This window comes from Topomyia yanbarensis, chromosome 3 (assembly GCF_030247195.1).
Source record: "Topomyia yanbarensis strain Yona2022 chromosome 3, ASM3024719v1, whole genome shotgun sequence".
Lineage (NCBI taxonomy): Eukaryota > Metazoa > Arthropoda > Insecta > Diptera > Culicidae > Topomyia > Topomyia yanbarensis.
In genome coordinates this window covers 30,029,356-30,051,103 of record NC_080672.1, presented here as the reverse complement: position 1 = coordinate 30,051,103, position 21,748 = coordinate 30,029,356, and the positions used below count along the sequence as shown (strand labels likewise).

General features: G+C 37.8%; 1 protein-coding gene across 1 annotated transcript in view; it reads right to left on the bottom strand.

Moving 5' to 3' along the window:
* The window catches only part of LOC131686861 (histone H1.3-like), a 103,742-nt gene extending 81,994 nt beyond the window's left edge, over window positions 1–21,748 (bottom strand). The window contains exons 1-2 of the mRNA XM_058970856.1: window positions 21,647–21,748; window positions 20,020–20,686 (exon numbers count right to left, since the gene is read on the bottom strand). Coding sequence (XP_058826839.1) covers window positions 20,020–20,686; window positions 21,647–21,748 — 769 coding nt within the window. The remainder of the gene's footprint in view (window positions 1–20,019; window positions 20,687–21,646) is intronic.

Sequence of the window (21,748 nt, the reverse complement as noted above, 5' to 3'; positions counted from 1 at the left end):
TTCAACTATGGCCAATATATAACAATCTAAATTTTTGTGTCAATTGAACCCCCCTTCGGGCCATAGGAATACCCCCCGTTTTGACAAATTGGTAAAACCTTTGATTTTCTTTTGATTTTGTGGCGTTGCCAGAAATTTGGTTTGAATGAAAATCGTTGATTTTCTGAAAATGCTTAAATTTCATGTAAGTTTGATAAATTATTGAAAATTCAGAAACAAAACTAGCCTAACAGTTGCCTTTTATAATTTCTTTTAAAATATGTCGGTGAAATAAATGTCCGAAAACTTTTCTAACAGTAAAGATCACATAGTTTCGAGAGCATCAACTTTGGAGTTGTAACAACCTCGAGAAAGCTTTTCAACATAAAAAAGCGCATCTTTGATGTAAAAATTTGCTGATTAATTCTTCTATAAGTAATTATGGGAAATTTACTCTTCAGAAATAGTAAGAGACTTGGTGTCTTCAGTAAAGTTGTTGGTAATGCCATTGTAAGCAATTGTGTTGAAAATATGAAGGCTACATGAATGCACTATATCGAGATATAAAACGATATTTAAGAAATTTCTAAAAGCCAATATTTTTTTCATTGTAAGATTCAGAGACTACCTTGAATAAAATGTGAATTTTATAGTTTATACGCAACAGGTGATATTTATCGATTACAGTAATATCATAATATCTTATTTTAAAGGTTTTAATTAATTTATAGCCTAACATATTTCGATATTCTGAACACGCGGAGTATCCATATCTTCAACAAAATTAGTCATTGGATGTCTTCAACTAAAGTTTTTGTTATTATAGAGGCTTCAACCATAGGGTCTCTCGTCTTTTTTTCAGGTTAGAAAAATTTCTAACCTAATGTACGGAGGTTGGGAATCGTACCCAGGTGAGCTGCGTACAAGTTAATGGACTGACCATCTGCGCTATGTCCGCTTAATTCAATAAATTCGTTCGAAATATCATTTTCGCAAACTTTACTAAAAACATTAATTTTTTAGCAAATATTAAATTGTATGCAATTTACCGGTAAGGAAATTTATGTTTATACACATCAAACTGCACTTCCCATTCAAAGTATTGTTCCTAATGGATTAGATGGATATTTCGAAACATCTCTTCAAAATAGAGCTCATGATCATTTGGCAACTATGGAACCTTTGCTAAGAGATCCAATGCCCACAATTTGCCAAAAGTTTCCATGATGCTTAAAACCATAGGTTCTCGATCAAGTAATGAGACAATTTGCTTCCAAAATATTATTTTATAATATTTAATTAAAATAATCAGTTTCCAAAAGATTTGTTTTTTTTCAATCCATCTAATTTTGATTTAGCCCGCCCCCCTTCCTGGCCACGCCCCTGTCGATTATATCTTCGGTTCTATATACTCTAAAGTCAAACCGCAATTTGCTTTTTTAAGAGAATTGTTCAAGGAGTCGAAAAGTGTTACTTTTCAGTGGCAATGCTGTGATTTTTTCAGTTACAAAATGAAAGTTCATTTTTCTACATACATACATTGTCAAAATTAAAATTTGTATATTGCGAGAAAATTGACCTTCTTATTTTTAATTGGTAAAATAGCATAGTTGGCAGTACTGCCATTAAATACTAATATTTTTTCTAGACCCCTTGAACAATTTCCATCTAAAAAAAATTGTGCGGTTTGATTTTAAAATTAAATAGAACCGGAGATATAATCAACAGAAAGTCAAGAGTTTAGCAATTTGTCAAAACGGGGGATGCTCCCATGGACCGAGGGGTGATTCCATTGACACAAAAATTTAGATTTCTGAATATTGGCCCTAGATGAATAATTACTCCAAAATTGGTCAAATCTGTGAAGGTCGATTTCAAGTTGCCATCTTTTTTGATCACTTCGCGCGGAATGACCCATATTCAATTTGAAATTTTGTAACAAGAACTATTATTTGATTAAAAATTGAAACAAGGAGAAACACTAGTAGGCTTTTTACAAGAAAGGCAAAATACATACACAAGAGAGATTGATTCTAACATCAGTAGCAGAGGCCATATTAGATAAAGTGAGGAGAGGACGGAAAACAATAACAGAAAAAATCTAACTTGCAGCTTTTTAGCAAACCGAAGATCATAGTCAGGACAACATGAACCGGATCGCCGACTGACCTCCTTGGATACACTGCGAACCCTTGGAACCTGATTTCTAGGTAGCTGTTAGCATGTCAACCAAAAGAGAAGAGATAAGTAAATTTGGATATCTATCATCTTTAAAAGTATATGAGAGACATATAGGAGAAATCGAGGAAATCCAACACATCTCAGACTGGAACGAGACCGAGGGGATTCGTTTAACGGAGATCTGGCACTAGAACACTAGGTGTACGACCAGACAACATGTTTAATGTTGCGATAACCGTCACCACCAGGGCAGAGATCGCTCTCCACGACCCCAATATGCCGGAGATCAGGGATGCCACATTGAAATCTGTGTTTCGGTCTAAAAAATCTTTTTGCTATTTGTGAGGACTAAAACCGAAAAAAATCTGCAAAAATCTGTAATAAATTTCAAAAAAATCTATGGAAAATCGCAATATTTCCAAAAATCTGTGAGATTTTATTCAAAATGCCAAAAATCTGTCATCTGTAAAAAAATAATCGATGATCAAAAATTGTGAAAAAAAATCTGTGGCATTACAGAAAAATCTGTGAACATGGTACACATGCCGAAGATACGTATTCAACGTACAATGATTGGACATGACCCGAGACATCACCCGAAGGAAGTCACGACCTTCATCCGTCCCCTTGACTAAGATTTGTTGATAGGGGAGACCGGGGCTAGTTTATAGTTTCAATTTTTACCGCTTTGATGTAGGTAGATCTTGCAAAATAGAACACGTGGCATGAAAGAGCAGACTGTTGGCAACATAGGGTGACGAGCCTATTTGCGCCATGTTTCTATTATCACCCTACCCATTAGAAGCCGTTGGTTAGAGCAGTGTCTGCCATCTTTGTTCAACGCATTGAGTCAAATGGTGGCGCAACAATAGGGGCACTCGATTCGAGTTTTCATTGTGCTCAAACACGAGAATTTTACTGTTTTCAACGCATTTATGTTATTATATTGGTTCTTAACAACGAAGCAAAGTGGTTGATGTCAATTTTTACGCATTCCATTGATTGTAAGGCAAGAAATTACCGAATTAGTGAGGCACCTTGATTAGTATGGTGAAAATAGGCTCATCACCCTATCTGATTTTTTTAAAGTGTTTGATGCATTGTCTCCATTTTTAGAGACAAAAATATGTGAAGCGGAAAACCCGCCAACTTACCCCGGCCCCAGGGTAAGTTGGCGGTATGTGTGGATACTCCAAAAACCAAGCAATCAAATGATTCAATTACTTCAAGGGTCCTTTTAGAACGTGCTGAATGTCTTTTCAAGAAAACTGTATATTAACCGACATTTGTTATTATATTTCAGTTTCAATACCTTGGTATTTTGACTTTGACGCGAAGTACCCTATTCAAAAGCAAATTTTCGAAATTCTTTATGCGGTTGGCCGGAATGAATGGCTCCTGCATTGACGAGATACAGAAGAAAAAGATTTTCTTACTTTGGAGTGAATTCCAGAAATAAAATTTTTGATGACTTTTTTGCACTGTAATTAGTACCGCCAACTAACCCCAACCGCATATTTTATTAAAAACTATTTAAAAATAACTTTTGTTTGTAGATAGTTGTAATATCTATACGGATACTGAAAGCTCTTTTCACGTGCTTTCGAAAAATATTATCATTCGGGTAATAGATTGAAAATCACCCTAAATAACGCAAAGTATTCAAAATTTTGAAAATTTACTTGGTATGCTCGAAAACACAATATCACCTACAACTTCCACCAAACAAATCGTTTTGCAACAAAAACACATTGGAGTACATTGATGAGTACACAAGAAGAGGCAGCGCTATATGTCTAATAGAACCAAAGAAAAAGAGATTCCGCCAACTTACCCCAACCGCCAACTAGCCCCAGGCTCCCCTACTTTTGGGATTCCTAAATTTCCATTGTCCCACGGAATTTGCCAATTTTCGAGCGTCCTCTGACAAAAAATACTGAAAAACTCGTTGAAGCTACGCGATCTTTCATAAATATCACCCTCTAATGCCTAAGTGTCCGCCTTTTTATTACCATTTTAATTTAAGGGTTACGTTTCTCATTAGCTGGAATGAAGCAATGCGAAAGAACTCAAACTAATAGTTATATCTGTTCATCTGCTACGATTTTTCGGATAAAGCACAACGGAACTTCCATATTTTCCCTAGGTAACACAGGGAGTGCTTTCCATGCTCCATCGAATAGAGAGCCTCCTTGGAACTGGAACGATGTGGACATGGTCGTCGATAGGTAATGTTTGCAGCACAGCCTCTTTTATGATCGCCCTCGCCACTATTGTCATAATAATTAGCATAGAAAATATGCATAGCTCTCACCATCTGACGAGCGTTACTGCAATGCTTAACGCGAGCATCTTTGCGGTCAGATAAATTGGTGTGTTCATAGAACAATTATTACGTTTATATACAGTATTATCATTTCATCGCGAAACGTCTATCGGAATGTGGATCTACATGAAATTCTGTTCTCATAGAAAAAAGATGCTTAGTTCCGTGTATTCCGATCGTTAATCTGTCGACGAACCGGTGCCAATAACCGCGTTTTTCAGCTTTCATCAAGTTTTCAATGTCGCGAATATTGGGAAAAAATCGGGCGATCCGACGTACCACCGGGTACTCGTTTCGTCTGACCTTTAATCGCAGTGTAGAGAATCAAGCCAGTCAAAACGTTGTACGCTTCCACCAGAGCAATTTCTTGTTTTGATTCGAATGTTTCGTATGTAATGACCGCGCAGCTATTTCAATCAATGGGCACACTATCTGTAGCGATAAATCTAACGCGCTTGACCGCGCTGGTGGAGTAGGCATTCGTGTCATTTCCAGCTTATTCATCAGATAGTTTAGTTTTCATCATGAAGGCAACCCTATGGCACACCGTGGAAGTTGAAGTCTTTTAAAATCAGCTGAGATGCGATGGATATGGAAACAAGGTCAATAAGTCTTTGCCTTTAATTCGGACTTGACAAGCGAAAACTTCAATACCTGGTACCGCAATGCAACGCAATGCAAATTCATTGTGTAAAACCTAGGAAATAATCGGACCGGTATATAGAGACACTTGGAGTTTCGGATGTCCCATGTGGACTTAGCGAGACCAGGAGTCACTTACTTCGATTTTGTAACAGCACCCATCAAGGGACACTCTCAGGCTTTTACGAGGAAGCTTAGGAGATAAAATGATTTTTCTCTTTCGAAAATCTTCACTCTATGCGAGTGTAGGAATCTTGTTCCTTAGTGAACAAGGGAGCGTAGAAATTAGTCGTAGCCGGTGGTGTCGTCCTCTTTAGCATTTTTGCTCGGACCGTTCCTTCAAAGAATGCTTCAGTTTTTCCCCGCATAATTTGTATGCAGAATATGCCAACAGTTCATGCGGAATCTTTCGAAAGAAGGAAAACTTTTCATGATTCTCACCGCATTTTCCACACCATGCCTTGTTTCTACAATGGGGAACTCTATGGCCCCATTGTTTGCAACGATGGCAGTTTATGACCCACGACACAAAAAGGCGAGCAGGTAGACGAGCCCCGTTCAAAGGAACAAAATTTGAAAGAACAGGCTCGAAATGAGGCTGATGGAAAATAAGTGTTCTTATACATCGATTTTTGCTGAGCATAATTGCTTGCATACCAAAATTGTTACTGACTGGAGCAAATGGTTCTAGAAGGAGCCAACCCCATATTTCGTAATTAGGACCGTTCTCGAAGACTACACCATCAATATCTACTTCCCGGGCGGGTACGTAGACAACATACTTCTTCGTGACATACATACATACATACATGACTCGGGCGTGTAGTCAGATGCGATATATCAATGATGTTAAATGGCTTATCTTTGGTCCGGAAGTAAACCATTAAAGGGCCGATTGCATTAGATAGATACAATTTGTATTGAAAAAGAGGCTTATCGGCATTACTTTTGCCATCCGAGAAATATTCAAATTGACCTCCATTAAGCCTTGAAGGATGTCGGTTGTCGGAGATACCTTCTCATTATTTAACACTATCATGCGGTCATCAGTACCCACGAAAAGATGGGTGCGATAAACCCGGAGGGAACGGAAAATTAATGCAACGAAATTTAAAAGCATTGAGTAGCTGTGGAACATTGGTAGTATCAATAATCAACAAACACATTTACGCTGAGCCGTCGGTCATACCGTCCGTTTAACAAAGGATGTTCACAAATGGCGCCCTAGCTATTATCAGAGAATCTTCATTTTCACTTACAAACATCATGTCGGAACTTTCATCAGTACGGGTAGAAATCACACCGAATCTTACTATCCTCTCGAGAAAAATTGTTCCGCCAGCCCTACAATCATGTTGTCGATGGAGCATTTCAGAGCTGTTTAGATTCCAATTTCAAAGATGATACGAGATATGTTTTTGGTTAAAATATGGTTTGTTCGTTTTACACTTAACATCCCTGAGTGAGTTATCTTGCCAAACATTGACTCAATGAGTTAGTGCAAATTAAACATTATATCACTTTTTCTATACCGTAGCAGCAGAAATCGAAATTTGTGAACAGTATTAAAGAACAAACAACTTAAATAACTTTGTGGCAATAACCGTTTAAAAAAGTATCCTTTTCACCGCTTACGTTACAATTTTACAGGTTATAATGAAGTGAAAAACAAATTATTTAATATAACAACTGCATGAGAAGCATACACAAACTGCAAACGTGATATTTGAAAATTGCATGTTAGTCTCTTATTTTCCAATTTAATTAGTCTCATTCGTTCGAACCAACGAGAATATCATCATCAATCCTGCAGTACACAAAAACTATAGTTTCAGCTACATATTTACGCACAGCACTGTCAGCATCCAAATTGAATCAATTATTTTGCGCAGTAAAATTTTTGCATTTACAACTCAAAATGCCGTCGCCAGTCCATTTCCCACGAGAGCAAGAACAACTCCACAGACGGCACAAATTATGGTTACGCAAAACATCACTAAGCTCAACCACACATTACGGATGCAAATCTAATTGCAGCGCGCAAATGAACGTAAATGGCATAAAAAGGACTCCGGCATGGCACACTCACACATCCTGTGACCTCATTTATCGCAACCCAAGTGGGATGGAAAATGTGATCCGCTGTAGTCAGCAAAAGTAAGGATTTTCTGCCCGCCCCACCAGCTTTCGCCTGTCCTCGGATGCATGAGCGCTCAAATTAAGCATACGATGAAAAATTAAAACGCTTGTCTGTCACTTCATATTTCGCGTTTAAATTGCTCATAAAAATAAAATTTTCCCTATCTCTCCGACCACCGTGCGACGGCGGATTCATGATCTGGGCAGAGAGAGAGATAGATTTTCAACCGCACGCCATCAACAAAACATCTATTTATGCACTGCTACCGGCTAGTCCTGGCTCTGATAGAATCATTAATGCCGCCATTATTAAAATAATTATGAAATTGATTTATTGTGTCATTACTTTTAATGCGATATTAATGCGATAAAATCACTTTCTTCCGCCATCTCTGCGCGCGGCCCAGCTCGACCATGGCACGGTCGCACGCCCGGCACTGCTGTTCGTTTTCGACGTCTATATATATTTTGAAACTAATAAATTTTACCGTGGAAAACTGCGGTTTGCCGAGTGGGAGTATAAATTGCTGCAGCGGAGTGTATTTAGGTTGATGAATACACCACCGGCGGCACCGGCACTGGGCTAGTCGGGCAGCCGGGTACCGCGAGGAAAACTCATTTTAACGCGCATGTAATGCGAACTTTGAATTATGCATTATGGTTTTCCGTTCCGGCCGGTTGACTGCCAGAGTTTTTGCATACATTCATCCGAGGATATTGATCCGGATCCAATTATCGGGTTGACTAACGGTTATAAAATATTTAGCTGTCGTCCTGTCAGTCCGCTCTGGTAGTGGTCAATGGTGGGGAAATATACCATATCACATAACACAAATATTGCAAACGTTCGAGGACGATGTTCGCCAATAATTGGCAACATAATTGACACGTGTGCAGCTTCCGAAACAATTTAAGGTTACCCTTACCCTGAAACAGTTCGTGTATTAGGTGTGAATAGTGAATTCTGGTAGTAATATCGGTGGACCTCTTTCATGTGGATGTAATAGATTTAGTGTTCGAATCTATCTCACTCCGGCAGCAAGCAATAGATCACGGGAATTCGAAAAACCACTCATGGATCAGAATTCAGAATAAACTGGTTCAAATCATATGTTACCCGCGTGTAGTTCGGCATTTGTGCCCTACCGTATGTTATCCTAATTTTCCCGATCGAAACGAAAGAAGGAGAAACAGCGAAATAAAAAGAATTGAAAAGGCCCGAAAAAATAGCAAAAAAGCAATCAGCAGGTAATTCAAATTTTCCAGTTAATCGAAGAGTATGTAAGAAAACCTTAATTTCTTTACCATACTAGATTTGAAATTATCGTACGACACTAAGTTGTAAAGACAATCAAAAACTCGAAACTTTAATCGAGTTACTGCTCGGCAGTTGCATATCAAAACAGTAGGAGGTTCACAAAGATCACATGAAAATGACTCTGTACGCTGAGCTATGGCCATCTGATAATTGAATTTGCAGTGTCCAGTTAAAAAAGAAAGATCTTTTTCATATATCCAACGCAAAAAATTGACAAAGTAACAAACAATTGCTTGCGAACCCAGACGTGGTTGATAGTATTCACAATGCTTAGTTTTGACCTTGGCATGCGGTCACAAGCTTGCACCGTAAGTTTTCCTTAACACATCCAGACAAAAAGCCTGCTACAGTACAATATTTTTCTAATTTTGTGTTGCTTTAGGATTTCATCTGTTCTGTTCTTTTTGATGCATTCTGAATTTCGAAAAAACGGACCCTAAATTCGCCCAAAATATCAAAACATTGATACAAAATATTGACATTCTAAGACGAATAATTCATAGTAAGTGTTCTCAAAACTTTAAGCGCGTTTATCATTTGAAAACGTTTCAATTTAGAGACTTCATCTTTTGACCTCTCAAAAGCAAAACTTTTTCTTTTGAGGAATGACCTATAGACTCTACAAATTCTTTGTGTTCACTATTTTTAGTGAACCCTTAAAGTGGCCAAAAAATCAGTGGTGGATCCAGAGGTCCTGGAGGTCCGGACCCCCACCGAAAATTTCCAACTTCTTGAGAAATTTTAAAATAGTTTCTATTTAAAATTTGTTCCAAACTCAAAATCATTCCAAACCAGATACGACCACCAAAACTGATTTTAATTATTACATATCAAATTATATTACGTATTGTATAATGAACATTTCAAAATCGAAATTTAGAACCCCATCAGAAATTTTTTTCTGGATCCGCTCCTGTAAAAAATCGATCTCAAAGTTTGAGATCGCACCATTATACGGAAAAAAGTTCGTTCATTAATTCATGAACAAAAGTCACGATTCCGTGAAGCAGACCAATTACGAAAACTGGCAAAGTTGCTGAAATTATGAATATTAAACCTGGTATTCATGAAACTGTGTTTTCAAAAACTAGTGCGCGCCGAATATTTACATGGCATTACATTGGAATGTTTGGTTAGGTTTCTGTTGTTGTTCTCTGGACATGTTTAGTTTTTGTTATGATTCTTGTTCCTGATTTGGCAATATACCGCATACAGTTAAACGATGTTCATGATTGCAGATTTGGTGCGTGTGGATTTCCAGGAGCTTATTCGTAATTTTTGAGTTTTCTCATCACGTTACCGTTCCATCTCATGAATATACAATCACAGGCCCGTGCGCAGAAAATTCTCAAGGGGAGATTTTGATATTTTAACGTTTATTTTAAAAGAAACATATAGAAACCCTCAAACTTTGAAGATTTTTTTGGGTAAATGTTTGTTATCGAGAAGGAGTCACCGCTGCATAGTGGCCGGAAACCCCAAAACTTAATTCACTAGAGGCCAAACCATCGAATTTATTCACAGGGTATCTTTGAACGAATTGTTCGTAAGAATATTCCCCACAACCGTTTTAAAAATAAAAATTAGGCATGGCTTACTACGATCAAATTAAAAAAATAACTTTTTATGCTGACGAGGTAGAAAGTTTGTGTCTTCGACAAAGTTTTAGAAATGCTCGTAATAAAGAATTTTGTTGAACTAATTGAACTTGTAGGATTTAATGTTGTCGATTTGTAAAGCGTTTTCTATGGCAACACCCTCAAATTTAGTTTTTTTTTTTTTCAAATAACTATTTTTACTGTGACTTTTCATGCAATCCATGCTCCAAACAAATGTGGAGGCATTAAAACCACATAATATTGTTGAAGACTGTAAGTAAAAATACCCAAGTAAAAAAACATTACAAAATGAGCTTAAAACCTTCTTACCTTTATTATGCGTAGTCCGGACATTGAAAATAGTGCCTGATCGTACATTTTGGTTTGCTCCTTTCTCTCTTATACGCAGTTGAACTTGGTGTAAATTTTTTTAAAATTCTTCAATAACTCTAAAACGAATGAGTATTTTTACAACAGGTGTGCGCCGCGCCGCCGATTTCAGGTACAATTTTTATGTGCAGAACAATATTTTTACATGCAGTCTTCAACAATAATTTAATTTTTACATGTAATCTTCAACAATATTATGTGGTTTTAATACCTCAACATTTGTCTGGAACATCGTTTTCACGAAAAGTCACAGCGAAAAAAAACTATATTAAAAAGCTAAATTTAAGGAGTTTGCCTTAGAAAACGCTTTATAAATCGATAACATTAAGTCCTACAAGCTCAAGTTGTTCAACAAAATTCTTTATTATGAGCATTTCTAAAACTTTGTCGAAGACACTATCATTCTACTTCGTCAGAATAAAAGTTATTTTTTCTAGTTCAATCATAGTAATCCATGCCTCAATTTAATTTTTATCAGATTGTGGGGAATATTCTTACGAACAATTCCTCCAAAGATACCCTATGAATATAATCAATGGTTTGGCCTCTAGTGACGTTTTTAGCATTTCCGACCACTGTGCGTTGCCTGCTGGCTCGTGGTGGATTCGGATTGGTTTGTAGTAGTTGTTAAGCCAACCGACTAAACTTAAACCCCTTGTATCTCGTAATCCTCATCCATCCGGGGCAACCGTTAAGTACTGCTTTAGTAAGGATTGTGTTCTTGCTTATTTTGTTTTGTATTAATCGTCATGTTTTTATCCATAGCTACTTTTCCTTACTTACTGTCAAAACTTCGCGATATATCTCACCTGCTCAGGTCTGCTGCAAATATTGTACCCTGTTGAGACATGAACCGATCCGGGGGTGCCGACCATAAGGATTTACATCTGTTTACAACCACCTTCGCCGGGTTTCTTATCCTTCTTGATGCTAGTCGTTCCTATTTATCTGCTAGCTGGTGCTGAGAACTTCTTGGCGGCAGTATTTCACCCTATACCGATGCCCATTTTAGCGATCCATTTCGCTGCCCCTCTAACGGAATAATCATCGGCGGTAAAATTTCTCTAGACAACGATATCCCGATTTTCTCCAACTTCGTGTTTTTCCTCATTGACTGCCGTTGCTAGCCCGCTGACTGACATTTGCAGTGTACTCACTACTTTTGCTAATATCGAAGCTTGTCGAAACGTTAACCGATCCTTCAGAGTAGCCGTCCAACTTGACATACATCCCTTTGCAGCCATCCTCGCAAGTTTTCGTCCTTGGTTTCTTCATTGACTTGTTTCTAGAGTGACTGAACTCGAATGACAGTTTATGTGTCCAAACGGTTTGCGGTATATTTTATTCCTGATCAGGCAAATAAATTTTTAAAAGTAATTCAAAGCACTTAAGGTGGGGGGTTGAACACCCCAAGCCCCCCCCCCCCTCCGTGCGCGTGGGCCTATCACATTTTTCTGTCAGACTAGCGGGATTTATATTCATGATTTCAGGATCTTAGTCGCGATTTTCGTAATTTATATTCACGTTATCGTGATATGTTGGCCATGAGTATAGTGATTCATATCCATGATTTCAGGATCTTCATATTTTAATCACAAGTAATATAATTTAGATTTATGATTTCAGGAACTTTGTCATGATGTTCATAATTTCTATTCAAGTTATCGTAATATTTAAGTGCTAGCTACTGACGAGATGAATTCGAATCACGAAGAAAAAATCAATTTTTTTGTTATTTTTGATTATGATCGTTTTTTATTCGGAGTAAAGTGACAATATGAGCTGGATCATAAAAGTGTGAGTGATACGCGGTATCTTGCTCTGTGAACTGTATCACAAACACGATTTGTTTTACTCAGCGCTGCTTTCGTTTTCTGGCCAGACATCACACTGGACCTTATCAAATGAATACCGATGTTCGAGTCCTAACAGTTTTCTTTTATCAACTCCTCAAACCTATAACAGGTCGCTAGCAGCTCGACATTTCATGAAAAAGTGGATGTTACAAAAATAACTCCACGAATAATACTCCAAATTTTGTGAAATAGTCCACGTGAAAATTTCATTGGCATGTTGTATAAATTTGAAAATGATTAGGGATATCTTCTAAATATCACCAGCACGTAAAATGGTTCGTAAATCATGTACTAGGAATCATGAAGATATTTTAGAAAACATGTATAATATTTCCCTATTTTGTGAACTAATTCACGAGCACCAATGGTCGGTCCTTAGTATCGTACCTGGAATCATGAGGCAGTTCACGAAGACATAAATAATATTTTATGATTTTGTGAACGATTTCACGAGCACGGATATTAGATCGTGACTAATATATTAGGAATCGTGGATTCAATGGATTGAACGGATTCGTGAATGAAATTCTGAGTTTCGTGAAACAGTTCACGAAACAATATCCAGAATGTTTTGTTTTTGTGAATAAATGTTCCTAAATCTATAAATAACATTATGAGTCAACCTTTGCTTTTATGAATAATGTTGATGAAGTTGTACTAATTCACGTACAGAAAATCATTATGCGGGCGTTACTGAAGTTCATGGCACTTTATTCACAATTCTGGGAACAATTTTTTTCCGTGTGCGTAGAATTTGAAGTGTTTTACTCATTCTTAAATCATTCCTTCTATAAAATTAATTCACTTTAGAGCCTTATTATTATTTTTGTGTTTCAGATCGATGCTGAGGCAGCCGGCTGTACGCAGTTTTGGAATTGCACGCGCTCCTAACCTTAGACCGAACGCCACCACGGGCGTCATTTTATTGTTTTTGTCTTGAATTAAAAGATAAATGGAGAAGAAAACATAAGCTTTTTGAATCCTAAAACTGTTTTCTCGTTGGCCTAAACAAATTCCAAATTTTACTTCCGTTTTGGTCATTTGAATGAAAACCTTCCCTTAATTAAAATAAAAGGATTTTTCATGGCGGATTCCCGGTTATGTATTCAGTAGTTTTCCGCCTAATAACAGAACGAGTGCCCTTTACATGCACGTCACGTGATCTGAGAAATGAAAACGCATCAAATTTGAGATTGTAATCTTAGATAAAAAGAATTATGGACACGAACACCGTTAGAAAAATCGAAGAAGTAGTTTCAACATGTTACAATGGTAACAGACTCGACCTCTCTATCTTGCGACATACTGCTTGCAATTAACTGATTAGATGCACGAGGTGATCGAAAGTGTAGTAGCACAATACTGACTAAACTGTCGAACGTTAGCAGTACCGAATTTCGTTTATGATGAAACTGTATATAAATGATAGCCGAAAGCTTAAACTTCATTTTCACATTCAATAGATGCTCCACCCCTTGTATAGAAGGACAAGAATGTCAGTATTCAAAATCGATAGCCACTGTATTGTACCCAAGTGTTTCCCCACTTTGCTGCAGAGCTTCATCTTCGAGAAATAAACGTACAAACGATCACCAGAGTTATAAGTTCAAAAAACAATGCCTTATCTCACAACAACGTGCTGCTGCTTTATTTGTTGATAGCTTTGGCTTACGGGAGATGTGGAAATCAGACTAGTGCACATTGTTGTCTGGTCATATTGACAACTCATGCGTGATAATATTATTTTGAAGAACTCAATTGCTTTTCGAATAGCGACTTGATGAGAAATACGCGTGCTCCTAATTCATTTAAATATTTTTTCGAGTTATAACCCCTGTTTTAAAGATTTGATTATTTATTATACATATAATTTTGCATTAACAGTGTAGTCAACCCGAAAAGAGGTGTGAAGTACAGAAAGAGCAATTTTCTCATGTAAATGCTTCCGAAAAATTCCTCATGTCCACCAATATGAATAAAATATTGAATACTTGACTTATTACAAACTATCCCGTGGCGAAACACGGCAATCCCCATCGATTACAGATTGACGGATACCCCGTTCCGGTGAATAATCCTACTCAGACCGCTTGTGAGAAAATTGTTTTTGATCGTTCCAATCGATCTGTCGACCATGAATGTCGATTACGATCATCTTCTCTGATACTTAGTGTAAAATGGGGAATGTTGAAATGATGCTTACTTAATGTAATGTCAACGACTCGCTTCCATTATTATCACTGTGTTGGATCTAAGAATATATTCATTGGTTCCGGTTTCACTACAATCAGACAATGTAACCTTGAAAGTGTATTTTTTATATAAAAGTTTAGTTAGATTTTGGATACTCAATCTTGTTAAGATTTGGGGGTATTGAAATCGCAGAGTTGTTAACAGAAATGGATTTGTTTATTCAATTCGTTTATTTGATAGGCAGGTTTGTGTTAACTTACAGGTGTCAATTTTGTTTTGTTTTACATTTTAAATTACTTCAAACTAAGGGATTACATATTGTTTTTTTTAAATGAAACTAAGGAGATTTTGTAACTATCTTATACATATACACAAGAGGTAATATAATTTTCGTCAGATTAAGGGGGGGGGGGGTCATTTAGTTTTTATGTCAATATGGTTTGACATTTTTAGCAGTGAGATTATTGAAGCAAATAATTTTTGACTAAGGGGGACAATTTTTATAACTATCTTAAAACTAGGAATAACTAGAGGGCGTGATTTAATTTTGTAAAAATTCGATTTATTAAAGTTATTTTTTGTGGTAGAAGAGTTGGGCATTTTCAATGAGATTATATAATATAATAATTAGAAGTAGAAGAGACAGGAAGAGCTAAATGCTTCGGGAAGATATTTGGTGGGGGAGAGGACTGTGATACTTCTGGCTATAAGAGTCAGGGGAAGGAGGGTGGACAAAGATGGCAAGGGAGAAAGTTATTACCTTTCAGTTTCAGGCAACAGAAATGGTCCCATAAATCCAGAGAAGGATAGTTTTTTACTAATACTACTCTATGACATACCGGCAATCAGCAAAATAATTTTCATTAAGTGACTATACGAATTACGAATCATTAACGGCGTACATGTGAGCTGGAGTTGTGTAATGATTTATTATATCATTTATCGTAATTTCGCACGATTTTTATATTCAATGTAAATTTGTATTTTTTTTTTGTAAATCACGAAAAGATCTTTCTTTTACTATAAACACAAACCATTCGTTATTTCTTCACTCATCTTTTCAACTTATGTAATTATTTAAATGAGCTCGAGTACTATTACTTGAATCTTTAAACATTCATGCAAACTGCTTATGCCGCAAACAGTTTATGCCTCGATTAGGATTTAAACTGCACAACTTTTCAGCACCGCCCCGGCACAGAGTGGCCAAGACAAAATCTCTCATCCAAGTTATAATTTACATCTAACCGTCGTAGCCGGCCAGAACGCAGTTCCTTCTCTCTCGCGAACGCAAAATTCCGTTTCATCGCGACATAAATCTGCTGACTATGAAACTCTGAGTTGCTACGCTATTCCGACCAAATCCGTTGATTATGGGGGAGGATGAGATGGAGGAGAAGTGGCGATCCACCGAAGCAAACCACCACCGGGACCGCTTCTGCTTCTATTTTTGCCACCATTTCAAGCCTCATAAACTTTTTATTATGCCATAACATTACAGACAGACGCACCACAGCATGACCCACGCGCTCGGCTTAAACTATCCATGAAAATGCAGACTTTCCAAGCTTACACCCCGCGCCCCCCGTTGAACTGTTCCGTACGAAGGACATACAAATGGAGTTAAACTTAACGCAGCCCGGCACATTTCTTCTTGCTTGCTACAATTTGATTCGCAATTGCTCATGAAACGTCTGTAACGAATTAGTGCAAAATGGCCTTTTCAAAGCAGCAAAATATATAGCGAAAGAGTTGAAACAGTGGGGTAACAGGCGAATAATTTGATCTACAGTCCTCCACCATTTGCTCCATCAGGGATGCATTGCGACGCGTGATCTTCTCGTGATGCTGCTACTGCTGCTGGAACCTGCTGCAGTGGTTGTGTGTGCTGGAGCAAAAACCTTCAATTAGGGTTGCGCGTGAAAGATGCCACTACCATTCGTTTGCTGGGTGGGTACGGCACAATAAAAATAAATTGGCCACCAGTTGGAGTTAATTGTAGCATTTTTGTTTTCGTTCCTTTCCGTTCCGTTCCGTCCGTTCATTTCGGGGGGTTGCTTAATTGGGTAACGCTCGACTACATTAACAGCGCTTCAAACGTTCAGGCAGCCGCTTTGATTGATGTAGATGCGTACCCTGTGATTGGCTGCAATTGATGGGCGGCAATCCGTTGATTGTTTGGTCACAATCTTTTGCGTTGAGCTAATTCTGGCGATGAAAGCTTTGCACTATAGCGCGTTAAATCAAAGCTTCGGCAGACAATTCGAAATATTCAATAATTCCCCTTTCAACGCCGACAATGAGCTGAATATATGACTACGAACAGTTTTGAGTCGGGTCTGAAAAACCGATTGGCATATATTTCCACCATTTTCGGATTATTTTCTTTTTTTTTGCTTGCTTATCAGCTTTACCCATCACCCAATAATCATCGCGTATAAAGGATAAACTCATCATTTGTCAGACGTGCCAGAACAGCAGCTCGGCGGCGCCGAGCGCGCAAGCAAAGCAAATCCCGAAAATGAATGCGTTCGAGTAAATACAAATAAAATTCTATAGAAATTTGAATACAAAAAACTGGTTTTTAGTGGTATATAAAAACTGGTGGTTAGTCAGACATTATTTTGTTTGAAAACTGTACAAAAACTACTCGCGCCTCCATTAAATGAAATGAGGTTCACTCGATGGAGACGCAAGTACTTTATAGCCAAACACTTGTTTAGCTTTGGAAACATGCTAATCACTACGGAAAGTGAGCGAGTATTTTTTTTCTGAATCAGACAGACAAAACTCTGCAGCATCTATAGCTTTCAATCATTATAATTGTTTTTATGCCAGATATTTCTTTTAATTTTTGATGCGCGACCGTTCTATAGGCAGAATGTGTGCCAATATTGTGTAAAGTGAAAAATATGATATCTGATGCATAGCGAAAAAATTGAAATCTGTAGTGCAATGCAACGGTCGAGCGGTGGGTCGATTCTGGGTTGATCCATAAGCACCCTGCTGGGTAGCAGTTGGATGCATCCAAATTGAAAAGTCAACAATGGATGGCAGAAATTGTAATGAGAAATGTTGCGTCGATTCAAAAATGGAGCTCATATGAACACAAATGGCAAGATTGGAATGTTAATAAAATTATCAATATTCGTGGAAAATTTATGTTCAACTTTATGATGTCGGCTGCGCGCAGTTGGTAGAATGGGTCAGGATGCATACATGGCAAAATACAAGCAAGTATTATATTGGATTATATGAATAATTCTACAGTGATTCTTTTTAAGTGAACTACAAGTTATAAGCCTAGTCGAGTAGAGTTCAAACCCATATGTGAAATATATAGTACACCCCAAAAAATCTAAATTATTTAAAAACCCTTTATCCCCACAGTTAATTAATATTCGCTTTCAAGAAATTTGTACATTCTCAAAATTTTATTTTACCTTGAATAACACCCTGTGACAAATCTTCGGATTAAAGCCCGCACTATCACCATCTTTTGGTTAGATTTCAATGAAGCGTATGATTCAGTCAAACGAAACGAAGCTATGCTAAAGTATTATCTACCAAAATGCGCTTGATGCTGAATGGATCAAAACCAATGGAGAGTGTAGCGGCAAATAACTCTAGCTCGTTTGTAACACTAAAATAATTGACGTACGGCTAATTGTTGTTCAAATAAATAACAAATTGAAAAGTGAGCGAATATACTATACGAAGCACAGTGGGACGAGCCTGGACTTGAGTCCATATATGAATGTTAAGCGATATTTTCGCTAGTATTTTTCTCGTATCAACTGAGCCATCAGAGACATTTTTGAAAGATTTTAAGTGATTTTAACGTAAAATGAATTTTTGGCAGTTTTTTAAGGGCATAATTCAAGTGTTTTTTTGCATAATTTGATCATAAGAACTACATCCGGTTATTTTCGTTTTTCAAAGAGATGGTTGATTTTATGCATTGCATTACTTCACCAAAATTATCCGTGTGATAAAATTACATGGTAAAATCGCCAAAAATAAGTCACTAATTGGTTTAGTTAGTGTTTAGATAACTGTTTGTCTTGAATTTTTATTGAATTCGAACTTCTAAAGCGATAACAACAACGACGCCCGTGAATGCCCGCGATCACACTATACTCATTCGAAAGATTTTAATTTTCTTTATAAAATGAGTATATTCTAGTTTTGCGAAAACTTGCGATAAGCTGTTAAAATTTAAAAAAAAACTGTGAATGGAGACGCATAGTTATTACTGATATTGAATTTGAATAATCACTTTATAGCTAGAATAATGAAACGAGTACATGCACAACTTTCCAACAGCATTGAGAGCATGATCTAAAAGGGTTTTACTAGTGATCAAGAGTAAGGAGCCGAGTGGGAAGTATGTTTTTTTTATACGGTAGAGGTATTAAGAATGTTTGCAAATCAGTAAATATTTTCAACCATCTGAAATAGGTTATAAAATTTTTCAGGAACTATTTTTGCTAACTTGCGCAATAACTGTCAACAAGAGTGAACACAGTTGAGTTCTAGTCATTTGGTGAGACTATTTTGATCCGAATTTGCATAGCACTGATATAGCTCAAGGGTATGCGATATTATCCAAATAAAATAAGACCATTTTTAAATAAACCATATACATGAGAAAAGGGTTTCATTTAAGATATGAAATAAGCAATCTAAGTAACTTAGATATCCATTTTGTTGATTAGTGAATGTAATTAAACATTCCCCTAAGACGCTCAAAATCTTTGTTTTGAAAATGATAGAAAATGCAGCTATCAAGTAATATCAAGTAACCCACTAATGAATTAAATGCTCCAAAATTAGTCGAATACATCTTATGTGATCCGTAAAAACAAAATAATCATTTCTGAAGCTCCATAATGAGATGTCAATTAATTCGATTCAATATGGAAAATAAATTCCAAAATTGCTCTTGAAAAAAATTATTATAAAAGTCAAAATACTTACTTTTGAGCCACTCTAATAAGTAGTAAAGTTAATTTTTATTTTTATAATTAAAATAGAAATTCAGCACACAAAAACTTCTTTAAAAAAAATTTTGAACCTTCACAACAAAATATTTTTTTCGAGCCACCCTAACGTATAATGATTTTTTTTACATGTGTTACTATCAAAAACGATTTAGCACACGAAAATTAATATACACAAATTTTAAGAACGATTTGGAAAAAAAATTATTTTGGAGGCACCCTAATGAATAGTAAACGCTTATTTTCGAAATGTTTTTTTTTTTCATTTTTGCAGACTTTATATTTCCTCGCTTTTCGCGCGAGATGCTAGTTCCCGACGCTCACATTCTCTCCTAGAGTTTGGAATATTCTACGCATTCCCCAATCTTTTTTTTTCTGCAGCAGCACGACTTACGAGTAGAAACAGAATTGTTGTTGTCCTCGATCTTCTTCATGGCTGCTTCCGTCGTCAGTGGGTACTTGATGATGCTGTAGGCATCCATGCGGCTGCGAGTTGGCACCGACTTCCTTGGGAATTTCGGGTTACGTGGCAGACGCAGGGTACGGGGCCGGCGGAATTTCACAGTAGTACGGATCCTACGTAGTTCCGTTCCGAACGGTCCTTTCACGACCTTGGTCTTGGTACGCTTGGCTCTCAACAGAGCGGCAGCACGAGCCTTAGCGGCTCCCTTCTGTACCTTAGCCTCGACGGTCTTCTTGTCACCCTTTGCTGCAGGGGCAGCCTTCTTGGCGACTGGCTTCTTACCAGCAGCTCCCTTCCCGGCTACAGGCTTCTTACCAGTTGCTGACTTCTTACCGGGTGCGGTTGCCTTCTTTGCCGTGGCTGTGCCAGGTTTCTTAGCAGTCGGTGCGCCCTTCTTAGCAGCTGGTTTCTTGACTGTTGGCTTCTTTGCCGCAGCCTTCTTGTCCCCAGCGGCGATCTTCTTGGCCTTGGCAGCGGCATCAGCAGCTTTCTTGGTAGTCGCGGCAGTAGCAGCAGTAGACTTCTTCGCACCTCCGGCAGCAGCAGCGGGTTTTTTGGCCGCACCGGCGGCAGCAGCACCAGCAGTAGCTGGTTTCTGCTGGTTTTAATATCAAAAACAAATTCAACGTACAAAAATTACATAAAATCGTCCTATTTGAACCGATACGGCAAAGTTTGGACTTTAGTCCTCCTTTTGTTCTAAGTCGTGCCACTGTGCGAAGGTCTTGTGTACAAATCGCTCTCGCTTTAATTTCCTTTTATGCAGACGTAGTGGTAAGGGCGACGGCATTCTGTTACTGGTCGGCTCTGCAAAGTAGGGCAGAAATCTTCTAGAAACGAGAAATTAAAAAGAGGAGCTAAATTGTTATATTTATCGTTTTCATAAAGGGGAACGTATAGGGGAAACGCGATTTGCCAACATATCCCGATCTGGGACACTAGGTGGTCTACCTCGGGCCCGAAGAGAATCCTTTGACTGAGACCTGGCGTCACAATATCTGGTGCACATCCAGACAACGTGCTCGATGTCGTGATAGCCCTCATCACAAGCGCACAGACTACTCTTTGCATGCACCACAAATGCGCATCCAGCATGTAGTGGTTGTACATGAGCATAAACATTACACGAATGAAATCCCGACCAACATCCGTCCCCCTGCGCCAAGGCTTTGTTGATATCTTCAGGATAATAGAATGTAGCTATCTTCCAAGCTCCCCATTGCTCCACGAGATTTGCCAACTGTTTAGTGTCTTCGGACGACAGATACTGAAAAAACTCGTTGAAGCAAATTGGTCTTCCGAAGATGTAACCTTCTAATGCGCCCAACTTTACTAAAGAGTCAGCGTTTTCATTGCCAGGGATAAAGCAAAGAGAGGGAACCCAAAAAAGGTAATTTGGTAAGATTTTTCAGATAACGTATACAAGAAATATCTTCCCCAGAAACTACGCCAGCTTACTTACAATTTAGGCGGTATGATTTCATGCAATTCCCTGAGATTCATACCGAATGTAACGCAGTATTTTCAGCTAAAATAAGGAGTGTCTATAAAAGCCAACCTTACACATCAGCTTACCATCGGTGACCACACCGTCGATTTCGACTTCACAACTGGGAACGTTGACACGATAGTCCTCCGTGCAGTGCTCGCAGCAAGCCAT